Here is a 19,534-nt window from a genome sequence, read left to right as displayed (position 1 = left end):
CCTCCGGTGGTTCTTTGCCTTTTAGTGTGGACAGATTGTGCCCTCTCCCTCCTGGTGACAACTGGCGGTAAGAGTCAGAAGAGGTGGCCGGCAGACAGGTGGGCTGTTCAGCAGGGAGCCGTATACAAGCCTCCGGGGCGCATGGAGGCCGTATCATTCACGCTGCCGTTGTCTCCTTCTGTCCGTTCGCTGAGCGAGCGCAGCTGCGCTCGTTCTGCTGTTGTCCCTCCCTCCCTCTCCCCTCTGCTTCTCTGTGGCTCTTCTAAACATGACTGATGGGAAAAAGGAGAGCTGAGCCGGCCGCCAGCCTTTTCTCCTGAGGATGTATTGATTTCCTCCACGCTTTGTCACAGTTTCATTTGATTGAAACCCAGCTATGTGACACTCTGACTGTGTGTGTGTGTGTGTGAGAGAGAGAGAGAGAGAGAGAGAGAGAGACGGAGAGAGAGAAAATCTACTGAGCTCCGAGGTTGCGGCGGACGGCCCAGCTGAGTGGTTGGCGAGGAGGGCGGGCGTCCAGTTCCAGCCTGGCACTGGCGGAACTGACCATTCACCAACCTGACCCACCTGGACGGCTTCCCAGCTCTCGGCCATGAATCAGTCCAGCGCTCCAATGGCGGCGCCCACTGGCAACAGCAGCCTAGGCGGGGGGCTCCTGTTCGGGAACCACTCGTGTCCACTGGGCTGGGGCCACCGCGAGGGCCCGGACGCCTGCGTCCTGGAGACGGCCGTCATCGTGCTGCTTACGGCGCTCATCATCGCCGGGAATCTGACGGTGATCTTTGTGTTCCACTGCGCCCCGCTGCTGCACCACTACACCACCAGCTACTTCATCCGCACCATGGCCTACGCCGACCTCCTGGTGGGCCTCAGCTGCCTGGTGCCCGCGCTGTCCCTGCTGCGCTACCCGGCCGGCGTGGAGTCGCCCGTCACCTGCCAGGCGTTCAGCTACGTCATCTCGGTGCTGAAGAGCGTGTCCATGTCGTGCCTGGCGTGCATCAGCGTGGACCGCTACCTGGCCATCACGCGGCCGCTGTCCTACACGCGGCTGGTGACGGCGGGCCGCCTGCGCTGCTGCATCGCCCTCATCTGGCTCTACTCCGGCCTGGTGTTCCTGCCCTCTTTCTTTGGCTGGGGCAAGCCCGGCTACCACGGGGACATCTTCGAGTGGTGCGCCCGCTCCTGGCCCACGTCGGCGCTCTTCACAAGCTTCGTGGTGTGCCTGCTGTACGCGCCGGCCGCGCTCGCCGTCTGCTTCACCTACTTCCACATCTTCCGCATCTGCCAGCAGCACAACCGCGAGATCAGCGAGCGCCGTGCACGCTTCCCCAGCCAGGAGATGGAGGCCGGTGAGGTTGTAGGCGGAGGAGGCGGAGGAGGCGGCGGAGGCGATGGTGGAGGGGCAGGCGTCAGCGGAGACCACCATCACGGTGGAGGAGGGGGCCACGGACACGACCGGCGCTATGCCATGGTGCTGTTCCGCATCACCAGCGTCTTCTACATGCTGTGGCTGCCCTACATCATCTACTTCCTGCTGGAGAGTGCCCACGTGCTGGACAGCCCCGCCCTGTCCTTCATCACCACCTGGCTGGCCATCAGCAACAGCTTCTGCAACTGCCTCATATACAGCCTGTCCAACAGCGTGTTCCGCCTGGGCATGCGCCGGCTGTCGCAGACCATGTGCTCGTTCAGCCACTGCGCGGCCGACGACAGGGATTTCGGTGAGCCGAGGAAGGTGAGGAAGCGGGCCAACTCCGGCTCTATTTGAACCCAAACCCACCAAGGAGGGGATTGTACAGCTCACTTTTCTTACCCCCTCCCCCCCTACAAGATGTCGGGAGCTTCAGCCTCGAGTCTTCACGGGATTAGCGTTGATTAATGCCTGGCTGTGCCCGAAAATAGCAGATCTACATGCTGAAAGAGTGTAGATCGACTTTGTTTGGGGGCACGCGACTATAAGTCTGAATCGGGCTCAGGTCGCTGGTGAACTTTGAATTGACTTGACAGGGGATGAACTGCCACAAGTAGGAAGGAAGTCTTCCCAGCACGACATGACGTCTGTGAGCCGACACCAGCAAAGCTACTTGGGGTGACGATTTAAAGTGGTTGTTATGAGAAGTTTTTGCTGTCTGACTGTCACCAAGATACTAGCGTTGTGAAGAGGTTTAGCTGTGTGTGACTGTCACCTACATCCTAGTGTCATCAATGCTTTTCTCAGGCTCGTAAAATGCTTGATTTATACATGGTTGCGAAAACCTGTGTTGTGTTGATCTGATATTTTCGCCCCCGGCACCAGTACGTAACAACGTTTCAGTCAGGTTTCATGTTTACATTTCTCTTATTATATCATCAGCAGAGGAAATTCCCCCAAGACGTTTCACTAAGGTTTTCCCTCCAGTTTTTCACGGTGATGTGGTGATCATAAATATCTGCTTGGATTAGGTTAAAGTTGATGTGATTAGCCTGTATTGGATTTGGCCCTGCATACTTACACATTAGCATCATTAGCACATAATCATGGGCCTAGTATCCTCGTGTGTACTCATGACCTAAAAAGGGTGAAAGGGTGCCCCCAGGACACACACAAACGCGTACACACAAACGCATACACAGATGAATGGCATCTTAACAGTTCTTTCTGTTCAATAGCAACAGATGATAACTTGGCCTTGACTGTGAATGTTCTTTATCCAGAACGATGTGAGAGCATTTTGTCAGCCTGTCCGGGTAACCCAGTAAAGTCACGAGTTTGACTCCCACAACAGCCATAACAGCAATATGGTTAACCCCCCCCCCCCCTCCCCCCCCCCCCCCAATACATTTTAAAGACTCATTTTAATGAATGCACCGCAAGTAAATGCACTGGTTGAGAGTGTGAAATTGGTACATTTTTTACACTCTGGGTTAAATTAATCAGGATTTGCTTTGTGGCTTCAATTTAAACAACTATTACTTAATGGTACTCTGAGACAGATGAAGGAAAGATAAAGGCCAGGTTGTCTCTATACAGGAGCCTTATTTTGCCAAAGACAGTGATTCACGTAATTTCATATCCAACGCTACACTGCCAAAGACGGTGATTTACATCCTATGGTCTTTTCAGTGGTTTGCGATAGATGGCGCTCTTCGCCAGCGTATAAATGGTTCTAGGTTGCTAAACAACGGAACCGGAAATTAACCGGAACTGAAAACTCCCGTCTCCATCCGCCTCAATGCAAAACAGATTTACAAAAATAATTTTTTTCTCTGATTCTTTTGCCATATCGCTCTCACCCATGTTATATCGGACATTTTATGTGTCCCAATCATTATATGTGAACATTTTCAATGACGTATTTTTTTAAATAAAGTAAGTCTGCACGCTCAGTTGTGAACTTGTAGTTCAGCTATTTTTCTATTACATTTTTTACATACGGCTCAAGTGGTGGCTAAAATGGCTAAAATCTTAAATGACACAGATGCTTAACCAGTTCTAATAGGTTAACTGCAAAGACTCCACCTCGGGACTAGTTTGTACTGCCTTTAGTTTTCTGCAGCACAGTGTTGCAAACACTTGTGTACATTCCCCTTGAGTCGACCCATCAGATGTTTTCTAGATGGTGTCAACAAAGACTTTAATACTGTCATTTGTCAGCCAAGCGACGAACAAACCAATGATTTCTCCTGAGGCAAATGTTCCCCTGACCTGATAGATGCTATTGGAGTCATTGCTGGGTCATCAGTGGAGTTTTCTACATCGCTGAGTGCAGTAAGTGCACCCATTTGTTCCAAATCAACTGTTTGGGAAACACTGAGGTAGACGACAGGTTGGAAACACAAACACTGAGGTAGATGACAGGTTGGAAACACTGAGGTAGACGACAGGTTGGAAACACTGAGGTAGATGACAGGTTGGAAACACTGAGGTAGACGACAGGTTGGAAACACTGAGGTAGACGACAGGTTGGAAATACTGAGGTACTGTAGATGACAGGTTGGAAACACTGAGGTAGATGACAGGTTGGAAACACTGAGGTAGATGACAGGTTGGAAACACTGAGGTAGATGACAGGTTGGAAACACTGAGGTAGATGACAGGTTGGAAACACTGAGGTAGACGACAGGTTGGAAACACTGAGGTAGACGACAGGTTGGAAACACTGAGGTAGATGACAGGTTGGAAACACTGAGGTAGATGACAGGTTGGAAACACTGAGGTAGATGACAGGTTGGAAACACTGAGGTAGACGACAGGTTGGAAACACTGAGGTAGACGACAGGTTGGAAACACTGAGGTAGACGACAGGTTGGAAACACTGAGGTAGACGACAGGTTGGAAACACTGAGGTAGACGACAGGTTGGAAATACTGAGGTAGACGACAGGTTGGAAACACTGAGGTTGATGACAGGTTGGAAACACTGAGGTAGACGACAGGTTGGAAATACTGAGGTAGACGACAGGTTGGAAACACTGAGGTAGACGACAGGTTGGAAACACTGAGGTAGATGACAGGTTGGAAACACTGAGGTAGATGACAGGTTGGAAACACTGAGGTAGATGACAGGTTGGAAACACTGAGGTAGATGACAGGTTGGAAACACTGAGGTAGATGACAGGTTGGAAACACTGAGGTAGACGACAGGTTGGAAACACTGAGGTAGACGACAGGTTGGAAACACTGAGGTAGACGACAGGTTGGAAACACTGAGGTAGATGACAGGTTGGAGACACTGAGGTAGATGACAGGTTGGAAACACTGAGGTAGACGACAGGTTGGAAACACTGAGGTAGATGACAGGTTGGAAACACTGAGGTAGACGACAGGTTGGAAACACTGAGGTACTGTAGATGACAGGTTGGAAACACTGAGGTAGACGACAGGTTGGAAACACTGAGGTAGATGACAGGTTGGAAACACTGAGGTAGACGACAGGTTGGAAACACTGAGGTAGATGACAGGTTGGAAACAAGCGAACAAACCAAACCCCTTCCTTGATATTGTGACTACTGTTGTTAGGCTGCTAATGCTGCTCCTGGTTGTTAACTGGTACCTCCTTCTGGTTGTTAACTGGTACCTCCTTCTGTTTGACTTTGCCTAAAGGATGGATTTTTATTTTCCGAGATGAGCTAAAGAAGATGTCATGTTCATGGACGCATACTCCTACAGTACACGGCACATTGCACTTTTTGTTTTTTAAAAGAAAGACTAGTCTTAGGCTGCATGACATTCATCTCTGACCAGATTGACCTTGTGACCCTGATGCTTCGTTTATACTGTTGGACGGACGTTGTCGCTCTTTGAAAGTAGCCTAATCTACTGTACAAGCCTAAAGTAGCCTAATCTACTGTACAAGCCTAAAGTAGCCTAATCTACTGTACAAGCCTGACGACGCATCTACTGTAATCTACTGTATAAGCCTGAAGACGCATCACGTCGCTCAGATGTCTAGGCCTGTCACAACTGTGACATAATTGCAATTATTTGAGATAATCACAATTACTTTTTTGCATAATCATCATTTTCAAAAATAGCGGAAACTATTCATATAAAATGTAAAATGATTGAATGAAGTTATTTGTTATACCTGCCCTGTGCAACTTTTGTTTACGAAGCCTAAAAGCCAAGCACTCGCAATTATTTGAGCGAGAATTAATTGTCAAGTAAAAAGCCCTAGATAGATCTGCTATTTCCGCAGAGCGACACCGTTTGTAGGTGAATGCACAATAAAGTGTCATTCAGGTTCCAAAGTTAAGTGAATTCTCTCTAGTCTTAGCCTGGTCTGTGCCGTTATCATATCCGAATGTTGGTGTTTGTCTTTTTTGTATAATACTGAAAACACTGGAACATGTCAAACAAGACAACGATTATGCCCATATGAATATGTGTCACACAGAGGCAGTAGAATGCGTTTCATATGAATATGTATGTGAGAAAACAGTAGAACACATTCCTAGAAGTCATTCCTCTTTTATATGGCGGGAGTTTTGTGTTGTTTTGTTTTAGGATCCTAAGGGCCTACACTACAAAATCCTGCGGTCCGTTTTTAGACTCTCAGAGTAAAAACCTTCACCCATATATTGGTTTGGCCGATATGTTTTCATTATTTGACTCTCATCAGTGTTGCCAAATTATTCAGGCAATGTTGAACCTGGCGTTACTGTTTTGGGAACGTCACCATACCAAAAATGTCAAACTATTTAAAAATATGTTTGAACAGTGGTTGAGTATTTATTTTTATTATTTTGCATGCTTGTGCGTTGTATAATTAAAATTAAATGTTGTCTTTATGTTGTTGATATTGAATTAATTTCAAATGTTTATTGATGAGAAAGTCATGTTTATTTTTTATTTCTTTGCTTCTAAGTTAAATGTTCTCAAATAGAAACTAATAAAATCTAAGATTTTCAAATTGATGCGCTATTTATTTTGGACAATATCGGTCAAAACATGGGTAATTTATTTCAGAATTGGGATCAGCATCGGCCTCTTGATCTCAGAGTTAGTTTTAGTATAGAGTTAAGTGTAACGTTAGCACTGGTACAGTGCTGGTACAGTACATCTTTCACAATAACCACTGTTTTTTGACAACTTTAAACACAATTGTTAGCGAGTGTCTGCCGTGACACATACCGTTTCTCTCAATATTATTATTGCCTTCCAAAATACACTCGCTAGGAACTCTGCATCATTCATTTTGGAGCGGTACTTCTGTGGTTTTGGTTTGAATTCTGGGAATTGCGGTTCTAACAGACAACATAGCTGCCAGAGGTGTTCCCCAAAAAGACTACAAAGATGGATGTTGTTACACATTATTACTTTAAGTGTGTGTTTGAATATAGCGCACTGTGCAATACAAATGAATACGTGAGGGCACTCCCGGTGCGCATGTCTGAACGCACCCTAAATGACCCCAGGGTTTTGCAGTGTAGGCCATGGTGCTCTAAAACCACAGAGAATGAATATTGTATTCATTGATTCTGTTGAACTGCGTATATTGTGATATTGACCATACTGGTTTGCTAGAAAAAGACAAATGTATGTATGTAAAACATATTTAAAAAGTGCATTGGGTTAGAGTTGGGATCCTTTAGGATTTGAACGATTCCTTAACGGTTCCCTTAAACCATTCCTATATTAAAAACAGAAAATCTAGATGATTTTCGCCTTCACTAGAAAAATTATTATAAACACATTTTTCATACTTGAGAGTGTTCCAACCCTATGGGTAACTTGAAGGGGTTCCAAGTGGACCTTACTGGTCTGTAACTCTGAGAGTGTATAAATGGAACCAAATGAATGGACCCGTTTGGTTCCATTTGTACAATCTCAGAGTTATGGTGGTCCTTGAAGTTAATACGTTTGAGAACCACCGGTATTGCAATTTTTTAGCAGATGTCAAGTCTACATACCAGCTCTGACAGTGTGCTAAAAGAAAAGACAGAAAAGAAAAAGCAAAAGCAAATGTGATGGATCTGGTTCCTCCGCTTCTGGATCCCAACCCTACTATAAAAATCCTATATATTGTATAATACATAGTATTTATTTAGTTATGTTCAAAATACTAGAGTGTGTGTGTGTGTGTGTGTGTGTGTGTGTGTGTGTGTGTGTGTGTGTGTGTGTGTGTGTGTGTGTGTGTGCGCACTCGCGCGCAAATGGGTGTGTTGTGTGTTGTTTCACTGCTGTACAATGCAACACACAATGAGGTTGTTAAATCTTTATACAGAATTATAAACAGCATCACATGAGGATTGTGTAGCTGCTGTTGTGTCATGTGTGGATTAGCAGAACTGTATGTCTTTTTTATTTTTCTTATTCGGTCAAAGTCTTTGGTTTCACTGTCCATGCAATAAACGCAGAATATGACATCAATGGTTTTGCATTGCTGCGTGTGTGTGTGTGCGTGTGTGTGTGTGTGTGCGGCGTGCGCGCACGCTTGTATTATCATTAGAGCCATTCCAGTAGACAGCTATGTGTCGTCGTCGTCCCCAACACACAGATGCCAGGGAGGAGGGCTTGTACAGTACAGTACAGTATAGTACAGTACAGCACCACTCAGTTCAGATGGGTCTGATTTTATTTGTATTTTAATGTTTAATGAGTTTGGGATTCATGAATTCACACTTGGCGCGTGTCTATATATAATGTTAAACAAGTTATATAGAGATGTTGTATGATATTAATAATACATTATGATGATAGACGGTATCATCAGCTTGTTGATAATAGAACCCTTTACAGTTGTACTTATATGTACTTAGTACTAAACACAGACAGAGAAAATGTGCATCTCACATGAACTACATAATCATGTGAGATGCATGTTTTCTGTGTTTATTATGAGATGCTGTGACGTGTCATGTGTACTGTATAGTCCATTTTATAACGGCCTCTGATTGCACAACATTTCTTTCTTTCTTTGTGTGTGTGTTGGGGGGGGGGGATTCAGTGACAGCTGCCCACTCATACAGTCACCACGCCCCATCTGGTGGGTGGGGCGTGGATCCCATGGGAACACTGTCTCTAAAATAAGATTTGTGATTGTTACTGTACGTCAATATCACTGAGTGGATGGATAGATACTGTAGAGAGAAAGAATACTTTATTGACAAGCAATTAAAACTAAAAGATCTTTATCTTAACCCATTCTGACCGGGCACCCATTTTGGTGTCAGCATCATGTTATGCTTTAGCTATTTAAAAATAGCAGATCTACAAGCTCATATCGCGCCACCGAGTGGCGCGATACGAGCTTGTAGGTCTGCTATTTTTGAAAAATCGAAGAGCGACTGACATTTTTAGAATCTGATCTCAGGTCAGAATGGGTTCATCAGACCAGTGTGTGTCCGGTGGAAACCTCGTATGAATCTGATCTCAGGTCAGAATGGGTTAAGATACGATCTTTATCTTTACTGCTATTATTTTAATGTTGTTTTATCTCTCTATGCTCTATAAAGCACTTTGAGCTGCAGTTCATGTCATGAAAGGTAAAACAAATAAAGTTGTATATTATTTATTGATCCTTCTAGGGAAATTTGGTCGTTTGCGTGTGTTGGGGGGGGGGTGATTCAGTGACAGCTGCCCACTCATACAGTGTGTGTGTGTGTGTGTTGGGGGGGGGGGATTCAGTCCCCTCATACAGTCACCATGAGTGGGCAGCTGTACAGTGAGTGGGCAGCTGTACAGTGATTGTTACTGTACGTCAATATCACTGAGTGGATGGATAGATACTGTAGAGAAAGAGAGTGTGTGTGTGTGTGTGTGTGTGTGTGTGTGTGTGTGTGTGTGTGTGTGTTTGTGTGCGTGTGTGTGTGCGCGCACGCGTGCATGCGTGGTTATTGACGCACCATCTTAGATGATCAGTTAATCAATCACTACTTTACTCTGTCAGCGATGCAACTCCACCAGTCTGTCTCTCTCTAAAAGCATGTGTTTCGGGGTGTATATTAGGGCTGGGCCCTTACCTGATTAATTTTGATTAATTAATTACAGAAAATAATACGCAATTAAAAAATATATACACATTTTAGTCGCACTTGGTTTTTGCACCACAAAACCTTTCTAACTGGACAAGTTTCAGGCATAGCGATCATACTGGTGCATCAACCATGAGACGACAGAGCCCAGTGCACACAATGGGAGAAGACACTGATCAGAGAGAGAGAGAGAGAGAGAGAGAGATCCACTTTTATCTAGGCAGTTATTACCAAGGATTGTGTGTGTCTCTTGGACTACATACTGTTGGATGTGTGTGTGAGTATGTACGTGCGTGTGTGGGTATGTACGTGCGTGTGTGCTGGACTGAGTTCAGGGTTGTGAAATGAATTCCAACTTTCTCACACAGCACAATGATTAATTAATGTGATTAAATGTGTTCTGAGGGCAGACTGAAGCATGGTGTGCAACAGCTAAATGACTCTATGAAGTCAGTCTGTTCAATACAGGTTCCTAGACCAGCAACAACACACACACATCAGTGGTTCTTACACCTGCTCATGTCAAGGACCCCCAAATTCACATGCATTTGGCCACAGACCTCAGACCCCCCCCATATATCAGTACAAGATTATATATAGCATATATAGCATATATACTCAGTCTGGACATAACGTATAAGCACACAATGCACAGAAACTAAAGTACATCTAATAAAACCGACTCTAAAAAAAATATATATATTAAAACTCAATTACTGGCAGAGTTCAAACATCACTTATTGGGGGCACATTATTATTTTTGGCTAGTACTCAAAGGAGCACCTGTACATAGTACGTAGTTTAATGCACACTGCACACAGCAACGCGGGGGGGGGGGGGGTGTTAACATAAACATTGGTGCAGTGCTACATAGGAGGAAAGGCAAGTTCTGTAGTCAATATAAGCAATGATTGTATGTATGCCGCAAAGGTACAGTATGTGGCTATGTACCCATAAATAAGATTGTGCTCATCAGCCCTATCCATGTGAGAATGATAACGTTGCCACTTCTGAAAATAGAGCTCCACCTTTCATGCATTCTATATTGCGGCTAGTTTTCCCAAACTGAATAAACCACAGAGATGCCACAGGTGCAGAGGAGGCTTTCCACTTCTTAATGGAATGAAAATCACTGAAGCATTCATGGAGGTTTATTTTTGTCACATTCCTGAGCCAATAATAGCCAATAATTTATATTCATATCTATATTATTATATATTATATTATAGTATGTAATGACAAATGTAAATCAACATCCTGTTTACTTTTGTTATATTTCCTTTTCCTTTTCTGTTTTTAGTAATATTTCTATGATATTACTCTTTTTTTTCCCCATTTGTGTTTTCATAAATTATGCTACTGTGATAATTAATCACAGACTTATTATTATTATTATTTGTATTATATAAAAAGGTGGGCAAAATAAGCTTTATGCTTCAGCCCATACCTTTTCGGTCAGAACTAGTCACTGCGTTGACTAATTAATGTAATATAAATTAAGCAATGTAAATTGCTTAAACCTATTTTTGTTTATCTGTTTTTGTAAAAATGACCGAAATAAAGATTCAAACTCAAACTCAACTCAACTCAATAAGACAATAATATCATAAGAGCAAAATCACATTTAAAACATTCTCTTTGAACTCGGATCATCGGTATATATTCTTTATTATACTTTCTTCCTGGACCAGCAGCAACACACACAGAGCAGTGGTTCTCACACCTGGGCATCATGTCGAGGACCCCCAACGTTATAGTTATTACACCTGGGCATCATGTCAAAGACCCCCAACGTTATAGTTATTACACCTGGGCATCATGTCGAGGACCCCCAACGTTATAGTTATTACACCTGGGCATCATGTCAAGGACCCCCAACGTTATAGTTATTACACCTGGGCATCATGTCAAGGACCCCCAACGTTATAGTTATTACACCTGGGCATCATGTCAAGGACCCCCAACGTTATAGTTATTACACCTGGGCATCATGTCAAAGACCCCCAACGTTATAGTTATTACACCTGGGCATCATGTCAAGGACCCCCAACGTTATAGTTATTACACCTGGGCATCATGTCAAAGACCCCCAACGTTATAGTTATTACACCTGGGCATCATGTCAAGGACCCCCAACGTTATAGTTCTCACACCTGGGCATCATGTCAAGGACCCCCAACGTTATAGTTCTCACACCTGGGCATCATGTCAAGGACCCCCAACGTTATAGTTCTCACACCTGGGCATCATGTCAAGGACCCCCAACGTTATAGTTATTACACCTGGGCATCATGTCAAAGACCCCCAACGTTATAGTTATTACACCTGGGCATCATGTCAAAGACCCCCAACGTTATAGTTATTACACCTGGGCATCATGTCGAGGACCCCCAACGTTATAGTTATTACACCTGGGCATCATGTCAAAGACCCCCAACGTTATAGTTATTACACCTGGGCATCATGTCAAGGACCCCCAACGTTATAGTTATTACACCTGGGCATCATGTCGAGGACCCCCAATGTTATAGTTATTACACCTGGGCATCATGTCAAGGACCCCCAACGTTATAGTTATTACACCTGGGCATCATGTCAAGGACCCCCAACGTTATAGTTATTACACCTGGGCATCATGTCAAAGACCCCCAATGTTATAGTTATTACACCTGGGCATCATGTCAAAGACCCCCAACGTTATAGTTATTACACCTGGGCATCATGTCAAAGACCCCCAACGTTATAGTTATTACACCTGGGCATCATGTCAAGGACCCCCAACGTTATAGTTCTCACACCTGGGCATCATGTCAAGGACCCCCAACGTTATAGTTCTCACACCTGGGCATCATGTCAAGGACCCCCAACGTTATAGTTCTCACACCTGGGCATCATGTCAAGGACCCCCAACGTTATAGTTATTACACCTGGGCATCATGTCAAAGACCCCCAACGTTATAGTTATTACACCTGGGCATCATGTCAAAGACCCCCAACGTTATAGTTATTACACCTGGGCATCATGTCGAGGACCCCCAACGTTATAGTTATTACACCTGGGCATCATGTCAAAGACCCCCAACGTTATAGTTATTACACCTGGGCATCATGTCAAGGACCCCCAACGTTATAGTTATTACACCTGGGCATCATGTCGAGGACCCCCAATGTTATAGTTATTACACCTGGGCATCATGTCAAGGACCCCCAACGTTATAGTTATTACACCTGGGCATCATGTCAAGGACCCCCAACGTTATAGTTATTACACCTGGGCATCATGTCAAAGACCCCCAATGTTATAGTTATTACACCTGGGCATCATGTCAAAGACCCCCAACGTTATAGTTATTACACCTGGGCATCATGTCAAAGACCCCCAACGTTATAGTTATTACACCTGGGCATCATGTCAAAGACCCCCAATGTTATAGTTATTACACCTGGGCATCATGTCAAAGACCCCCAACGTTATAGTTATTACACCTGGGCATCATGTCAAGGACCCCCAACGTTATAGTTATTACACCTGGGCATCATGTCAAAGACCCCCAACGTTATAGTTATTACACCTGGGCATCATGTCAAAGACCCCCAACGTTATAGTTATTACACCTGGGCATCATGTCAAAGACCCCCAACGTTATAGTTATTACACCTGGGCATCATGTCAAAGACCCCCAACGTTATAGTTATTACACCTGGGCATCATGTCAAAGACCCCCAACGTTATAGTTATTACACCTGGGCATCATGTCAAGGACCCCCAACGTTATAGTTATTACACCTGGGCATCATGTCAAAGACCCCCAACGTTATAGTTATTACACCTGGGCATCATGTCGAGGACCCCCAACGTTATAGTTATTACACCTGGGCATCATGTCGAGGACCCCCAACGTTATAGTTATTAGTAATAACTATAACGTTGGGGGTCCTCGACATGATGCCCAGGTGTAATAACTTATTACACCTGGGCATCATGTCGAGGACCCCCAACGTTATAGTTATTACACCTGGGCATCATGTCAAAGACCCCCAACGTTATAGTTATTACACCTGGGCATCATGTCAAAGACCCCCAACGTTATAGTTATTACACCTGGGCATCATGTCGAGGACCCCCAACGTTATAGTTATTGTGTACGGTGTGAATGGCACTCCTGCATTGTACCTAGAGGATATATTTTAGTAGCCAACCAAGAAAACGGAGTTATAACCATTACACACAGGACCAACTGGCGGCGTGCACTATCTAGGTCGTCCCTCCATGAGAATGTTTTGAATTAACCGTTTCTGCGCCATTGCCGTAGATCTAGGTCAATTGAAGCCTATTATTTAATACTACGCTTACCGCCATTGCCGTTGATCAATTGCAATTGCGCTTTTATAGCGCTTTCGATTGATCAAGCCATTAGCATCGGGTACCTGTTGTTGTCATGACAATGGATCACCCATCTTAGATCGTCCTCGCCATAATAATCCATTCTATCTGTTTCTTTCAATCGCCTGTATCTCCTATTCCTTGTCCCAGATGGCATTTTTGGTCAAAACAACGTTTCTTTGATGGCACAGAGCCGACACTGTGGAGGCCTCCAGTGCCCCGGCAACTTTTTAGAAGTAGTTAAAATAGTACATCCACAACTAATTTCTCTTTTGGGTCTCGAGCTAAAAGGTTTGGGAACCCCTGCTCCACAGGATGACAACTGAGTTTAATGACAGACAGACAGACAGACAGACAGACAGACAGACAGACAGTCAGTCAGTCAGTCAGTCAGTCAGTCAGTCAGTCAGTCCTCTGCATGGATGTCCAAGGACATGGGAACAGTAGAGCTCTGAGGAGGAGGCTGCGTGTTAATTACTATGCACTGATTAGCGCCAGTCTGTCTAACGCTCTAATGAAGAGAGATGAGGAGCGTGGAGAAGCTGCCACTGCCGGGAGGCAGAGAGGGCTGCTGCTATTCCTAGGCCTGTCACAATTATCTCACCTGATTGCAATTACGTGAGATAACTGCAATTATTTCCGCACAAATTGTCAGAATCGTTTTCCAATTTCCATTCATCTGTACTATAAGTTGACCTGTTAATGATATTTGGCATATCTGCCCTGTGCCATTTTTGTTTACGAAGCCTAAAAACAGAAATGCAATTCTTACAATTAAAGTCTTAATTGCAATTCATTGTATGACAATTAATGGTAACAGGCTAACTATTGCCTTCTTGTTGTCTTTGGTTTGGACAGGTTGTCAAAAAACTTCAAAGTTCACTACGCCATGTCATTATAATATAGACAGAAAGAAGTTCACAACACATGTCATTATATGTGAAATATGTAACCTTTTTAATTAATACAATGTAATGTTCAATCTGTAAGGTAGAGTATTTTAATACAACATCAAGTATCGTTGCTGTCGGGAGGAAACCATCTAACTCCATTTTTGAGATTTTTTCTATAAATCGGCGCTATTGGACACCATTTATGTCTCTAAGTTGGTTAAAAGAACCTCATGTAAATATCGGACAAAACCTCTTAACTCCACTGGGCCCTCGAACTGTCTGCTAAAGCAGCTAACTCCACCCCTCTCATGCAAGTAATTTACAATCTATAAAGTCACAATACCAACTTTGATGAGGCAGTATTGCTTTGATCCTCTCCACATTTTGGAGTAACTGTAGGTGGTTTATTCCCGACAGCAGAGATATACAATTGGGGTGTTTGTATTTTGTCTCCCTGCTCTTTTATTGAGATATTTAGATTGTGTCAAAGCAAGGTCATGTCACCTTGACACAGGATCTGTGACACATTTTTTACCTGATAAATATAATATATAAATATAAAATGTAAGCAAGCAGGCAGGCTTTATTTAGTTCAAAGGTTAAAAAAAAGGGACGAAACTGGCAAGTCCGGGGTGGAAGGGGAAAGTTGCATAGAAGTGCAGGATTAACGACACATCGTCATATTATAGTTAACTACGGTACACATGCCATCGTAGACAGAAAGAAGATCATAATACAACATTATAATGACATGCAGTTGAAGTTAACTAAACAAGTCAGCATAGGCAGAAAGAAGATAATCCAATACCGTGAGATGGGAGAAGCAGTGTGGAACTAGATGAGAACAGAGCCCAGTGGTGTCACCAGTGAGGTTGTCAGTAAATTGATGCTGTCTGTAATTGATTGTGTGGTGTGATGGTCAGTTGATTGATGCTCTCTGTAATTAATTGTGTCGTCAGTGGAGTGGATTATTGAATCAAAGTGTGTACAACTCCGTCACTCTGTAGCTGACTCTTGGCGTGGCCATGCCTGCGTTTCAGTCGTGTGTTTCAGTATGAAGACTGTGTTTCATAGCGATGTAACAATACCACACATTTACCATACGATAATATATATAGGTTCACGATATGATGATATGATATATTTATCAACAATAATTAAAATTAATGAATAAAATAAATTATGTTCCAAATGTTCACTTAATGTATTATGACATGCTCAGATTATTGATGTTATGGTCCATGTGAGTAATGACATGCACTCTGCTTGTTTGAGGCTTTGTGCCTCTTTAGCTTGTGTCTCTTGGTACAGAGCTGGCAGAACTGTTTGACTAAAGCTAAATTAGCTGCTAAGCTAAATGTCAAGGCTATATTGCTTAGCCAATGACAACAGGTTATGAGAGAGGTTATTGCTAGTGCTACAACGTAGAGGCAGGCTAATTTATTCGTATTTATTTGGCGTGAATACTTAAATTCCCAGCCAATTACATATTTTGACGCATGTTTTTGTGAAAGCCCACACTGCCAAATACATATTTTTATTTTTACACTAGATGGTGCTCTTAGCTAACCTATGATTCACTGTTTGATTCCTATTGAAGCCAGGAACCAGGAAATCATGTGCTCTCAAAAACTTGCTTCCCATCCACTCCCACATTAGAGCATTTTCTAGAACGCCTCTTCCTGTATAGTTCCACTTCAGCAGCGACCATCATAGCATTTTCAACAGAGCATAACAACACATAAGGGAACGCAGTGAACTTCACACTTAAATACCCAACAGCGCCACCCCATGGTCACATAACACATTGTGTGTGTTTTCAGGACTCTGCCCAGGAAGGCGTCATCACCAGAGACATCCACAGAACGTTCCCAGCTCACGACTACTTTAAAGAATCTGATGGTGATGGACAAGACTCGCTCTTCAAGATCTGCAAGGTGACATCACAGTGACACGTCAGCACGCACATTGGCGCACACGCACACTCACACTCACACAGCACGTAGAGTAACATGAACACAATAGAGATAATTATAGCTCGGTGCACAATGTTTCTCGCACCTTTGACCACTGAGGGAGTGAGGGTACAATGACAGCAGAGCAGGAAATAACTCACATCACTGAGATGAAACTGTGTTTTATTTCAATACATAATAGATTCAATTTATTCTAAATATTCTAATAGAATGACCCAGGGGACAGCGGGCGGGAGGGACTGGCAGAGAGATGGAGGGAGATAGGAAGAGAGAAAGGGAGAGAGAGAGAGAGAGAGAGCGATAGAGAGAGACAGGATGACGGTTTGGGCAGTAGGAGAGGTTAGTATGTGGGCCAGTGTGGGCAGACTGCTGGTCATTTGTATGTAAATATATGCAGATTGTGTGTCGCTGAGTGTGTCCGGATGCTGGGCGTCGTGCACCTGTGATGTGTTGACAGGCACACAGTGTTCAGTATGCCGTTTACAATGCATCTGCTTCCACAGTGTTTAACCACTCAAACCCTGTATGGCTTACCGGAGTCCCTCTATGCTATAGTGTCTGTTTTTTTGCTGAATCTCTCTCTCTCTCTCTCTCTCTCTCTATCTCTCTCTCTATCTCAGGCCTACTCAGTATATGATGAGGAGATTGGATATTGTCAGGGACAGTCTTTTCTGGCTGCAGTTCTGTTGCTGCATGTGAGTATTACCAGTACACCCAGCATCTTCACAGTATATTACCAGTATACAGCAATCTGAGGTGGTTTAAAATGACGATGGTATCCAGTTCAATACTGTCATGAACCGTAGTAACGTGATAGGTTACAAACCGTAAGGTAGAGGTCCAAATAGACGGACCAGAATCATAATGGGCCCATGAATTTTGTTCATATACCCACATTTTGGGTATATGAACAAAATTCATGGGCCCATTATGATTGAAAAAGATCTCAGAACCATTTAATGGTTCTGAGATCTTTTTCAAATGACCCAGACCTGGTTGTACCTGGTGAAAATTGTCCGAGATCCGATTTGTTCCGAGATATTACAGACCCAACCGCTTATTTTATAGACCCAACATTCAGCAGTCTACAATAAGAGACGATGATAATTAAATTGCATGTTTTCACCTCGATGACTAAGGAATATATGATCGCACACGCCACATGCGCATTTTGATTCCATGGAGGTATATGTTGATGCACTGAGTCTCTCCACTCTCACTGAACTGACAGCATGTTGAATAATAGAATAACATCAGTTGAATATAGAGTGTTATTTTAAATACGTGTTTTTATTATAAATCAACGAATCAACGTGATAATTTCAAATTAATGTTTTATAATCGACTGAGTGTACACATTGTACAGTATTACTCTGATTCACTACTTAAACCATCTTTTATTCTTTGTTGTACAAAGTTGTAGCACAAAATTAGCGAAAATAGCCGATCTACCGAGCTCACAACACGCCACGATGGGACCGTTGTGAGCGTGTCAATTGCCTGTTTTAAAACATCTATTATTTTATTGAAATAGATTTGTCTTTTAAATATTCAATTGAATGTGTTGCAGCCCTAATTACACATACACATACAATATGTACAAAATACAAATACATTACAGATCATGACCACTCCCAGACAGTCAGTTTAGCAACACCATAATAGACTTCAACGCACATTCAGAGATTCACATAATAAGTAAAAAAAAAATAAGATCAGATGAAAATATAAATATAGGCATAACTATCATGTACTAAATATCACCACTAGTGACAAATTGTACATGATTTACACCTACAAACTAATAGATTATTATAACTAATAATAATAATAATTTCTTCACCAGACATCATGAGAAATGAAAGAACCGCTGATGTCGTTTGTGTGTAAATGTGTTATGTGCGTGCGTGAGTGTGAGCGTGTTTATACGTGTGTGTGGGTGTTGAAGGATGAAGCAGAATGATGAATAGAGCACACATTCCCCACTCTGAAATGACCTTGGATGAGACGGAGACAGACAGACAGAGAGTGGGGGGGGGTAGAGGTTATTTTGTATAACGTCCAACACGAATCCAGTAGTCAGGAGAGAGTAGGATAGGAGAGAGAGAAGGAAAGAATGTAGAAAAGACAGGAGAGGGGAGGAGGTAGTGTAGGCTAGAGGTAAGCAGGGAGATATTAACCACTTATATGTGTGTTCACACTACCATACAGCATGTCCTCGAAAGTGTTGTCAGCTACTGTACATTGGCTCTGAGTCACCATTGTGTGAAGTGTGAGGATAAAAATGTAAAAATGCGTGGTATAAAAATAACTCGGAACTGGCTCACAGAAATACTTTGTTTAGCCACACATTTGGGCTTAAAGTTCTCAGTCCTGGGGACAGATTTCAGTCCTGAGGATTTCATAGGGGTCATTTAATGAGATCAGTCAGATTTGCAAAAGATAGTCTTGGGATTCATTTTAGCTTTAAGCCCAATTTCTTATTTTAAAGGGGCTATAATAATATTATGGGTTGTGTCTGCTGTCTGTGTGGATCAGCATCCAGATGCGTGCTACGCGCTCCAGAGAAGGTGCACGGCTCTCCAACTACCACCATTATGATTGATGTTAAAATACAGTCCTATTAGTCCGGCAGCCAACAGGCTTCTTTTGTTTAAAGGGAGAAATTTGGTATATAGTCTTTTTTATTGGCCTAAAATATTGTCTACTGTATATACAGTACATACATTCATGAATCCACTTGCTGACCGGCTGTCACTATTGACACATTTTTATAGGGGTTTCTTGTGACCCTACTACTACCTATGGCAGGCAAAAATGTCAAGC

General features: G+C 43.3%; 2 protein-coding genes across 2 annotated transcripts in view; both read left to right on the top strand.

Annotated features, from left to right (window-relative positions):
• Positions 1–19,534, top strand: part of rabgap1l (RAB GTPase activating protein 1-like) — a 118,309-nt gene that overhangs the window by 36,376 nt on the left and 62,399 nt on the right. Inside the window, exons 14-15 of the mRNA XM_083767493.1 lie at positions 16,556–16,669; positions 17,329–17,403. Coding sequence (XP_083623619.1) covers positions 16,556–16,669; positions 17,329–17,403 — 189 coding nt within the window. The remainder of the gene's footprint in view (positions 1–16,555; positions 16,670–17,328; positions 17,404–19,534) is intronic.
• Positions 593–1,768, top strand: LOC310860814 (G-protein coupled receptor 52-like; the record flags this gene model as incomplete). Its single annotated transcript, XM_083768004.1, has 1 exon — positions 593–1,768. The coding sequence occupies one exon, from the start codon at positions 593–595 to the stop codon at positions 1,766–1,768; it is 1,176 nt and encodes a 391-aa protein (XP_083624130.1).

Source organism: Protomyctophum parallelum (assembly GCF_964188405.1).
Source record: "Protomyctophum parallelum genome assembly, chromosome: 6".
NCBI classification, from domain to species: Eukaryota; Metazoa; Chordata; class Actinopteri; order Myctophiformes; family Myctophidae; genus Protomyctophum; species Protomyctophum parallelum.
The sequence above is the reverse complement of the archived record's forward strand: the minus strand, read 5'-3'. Positions and strand labels throughout refer to the sequence as shown.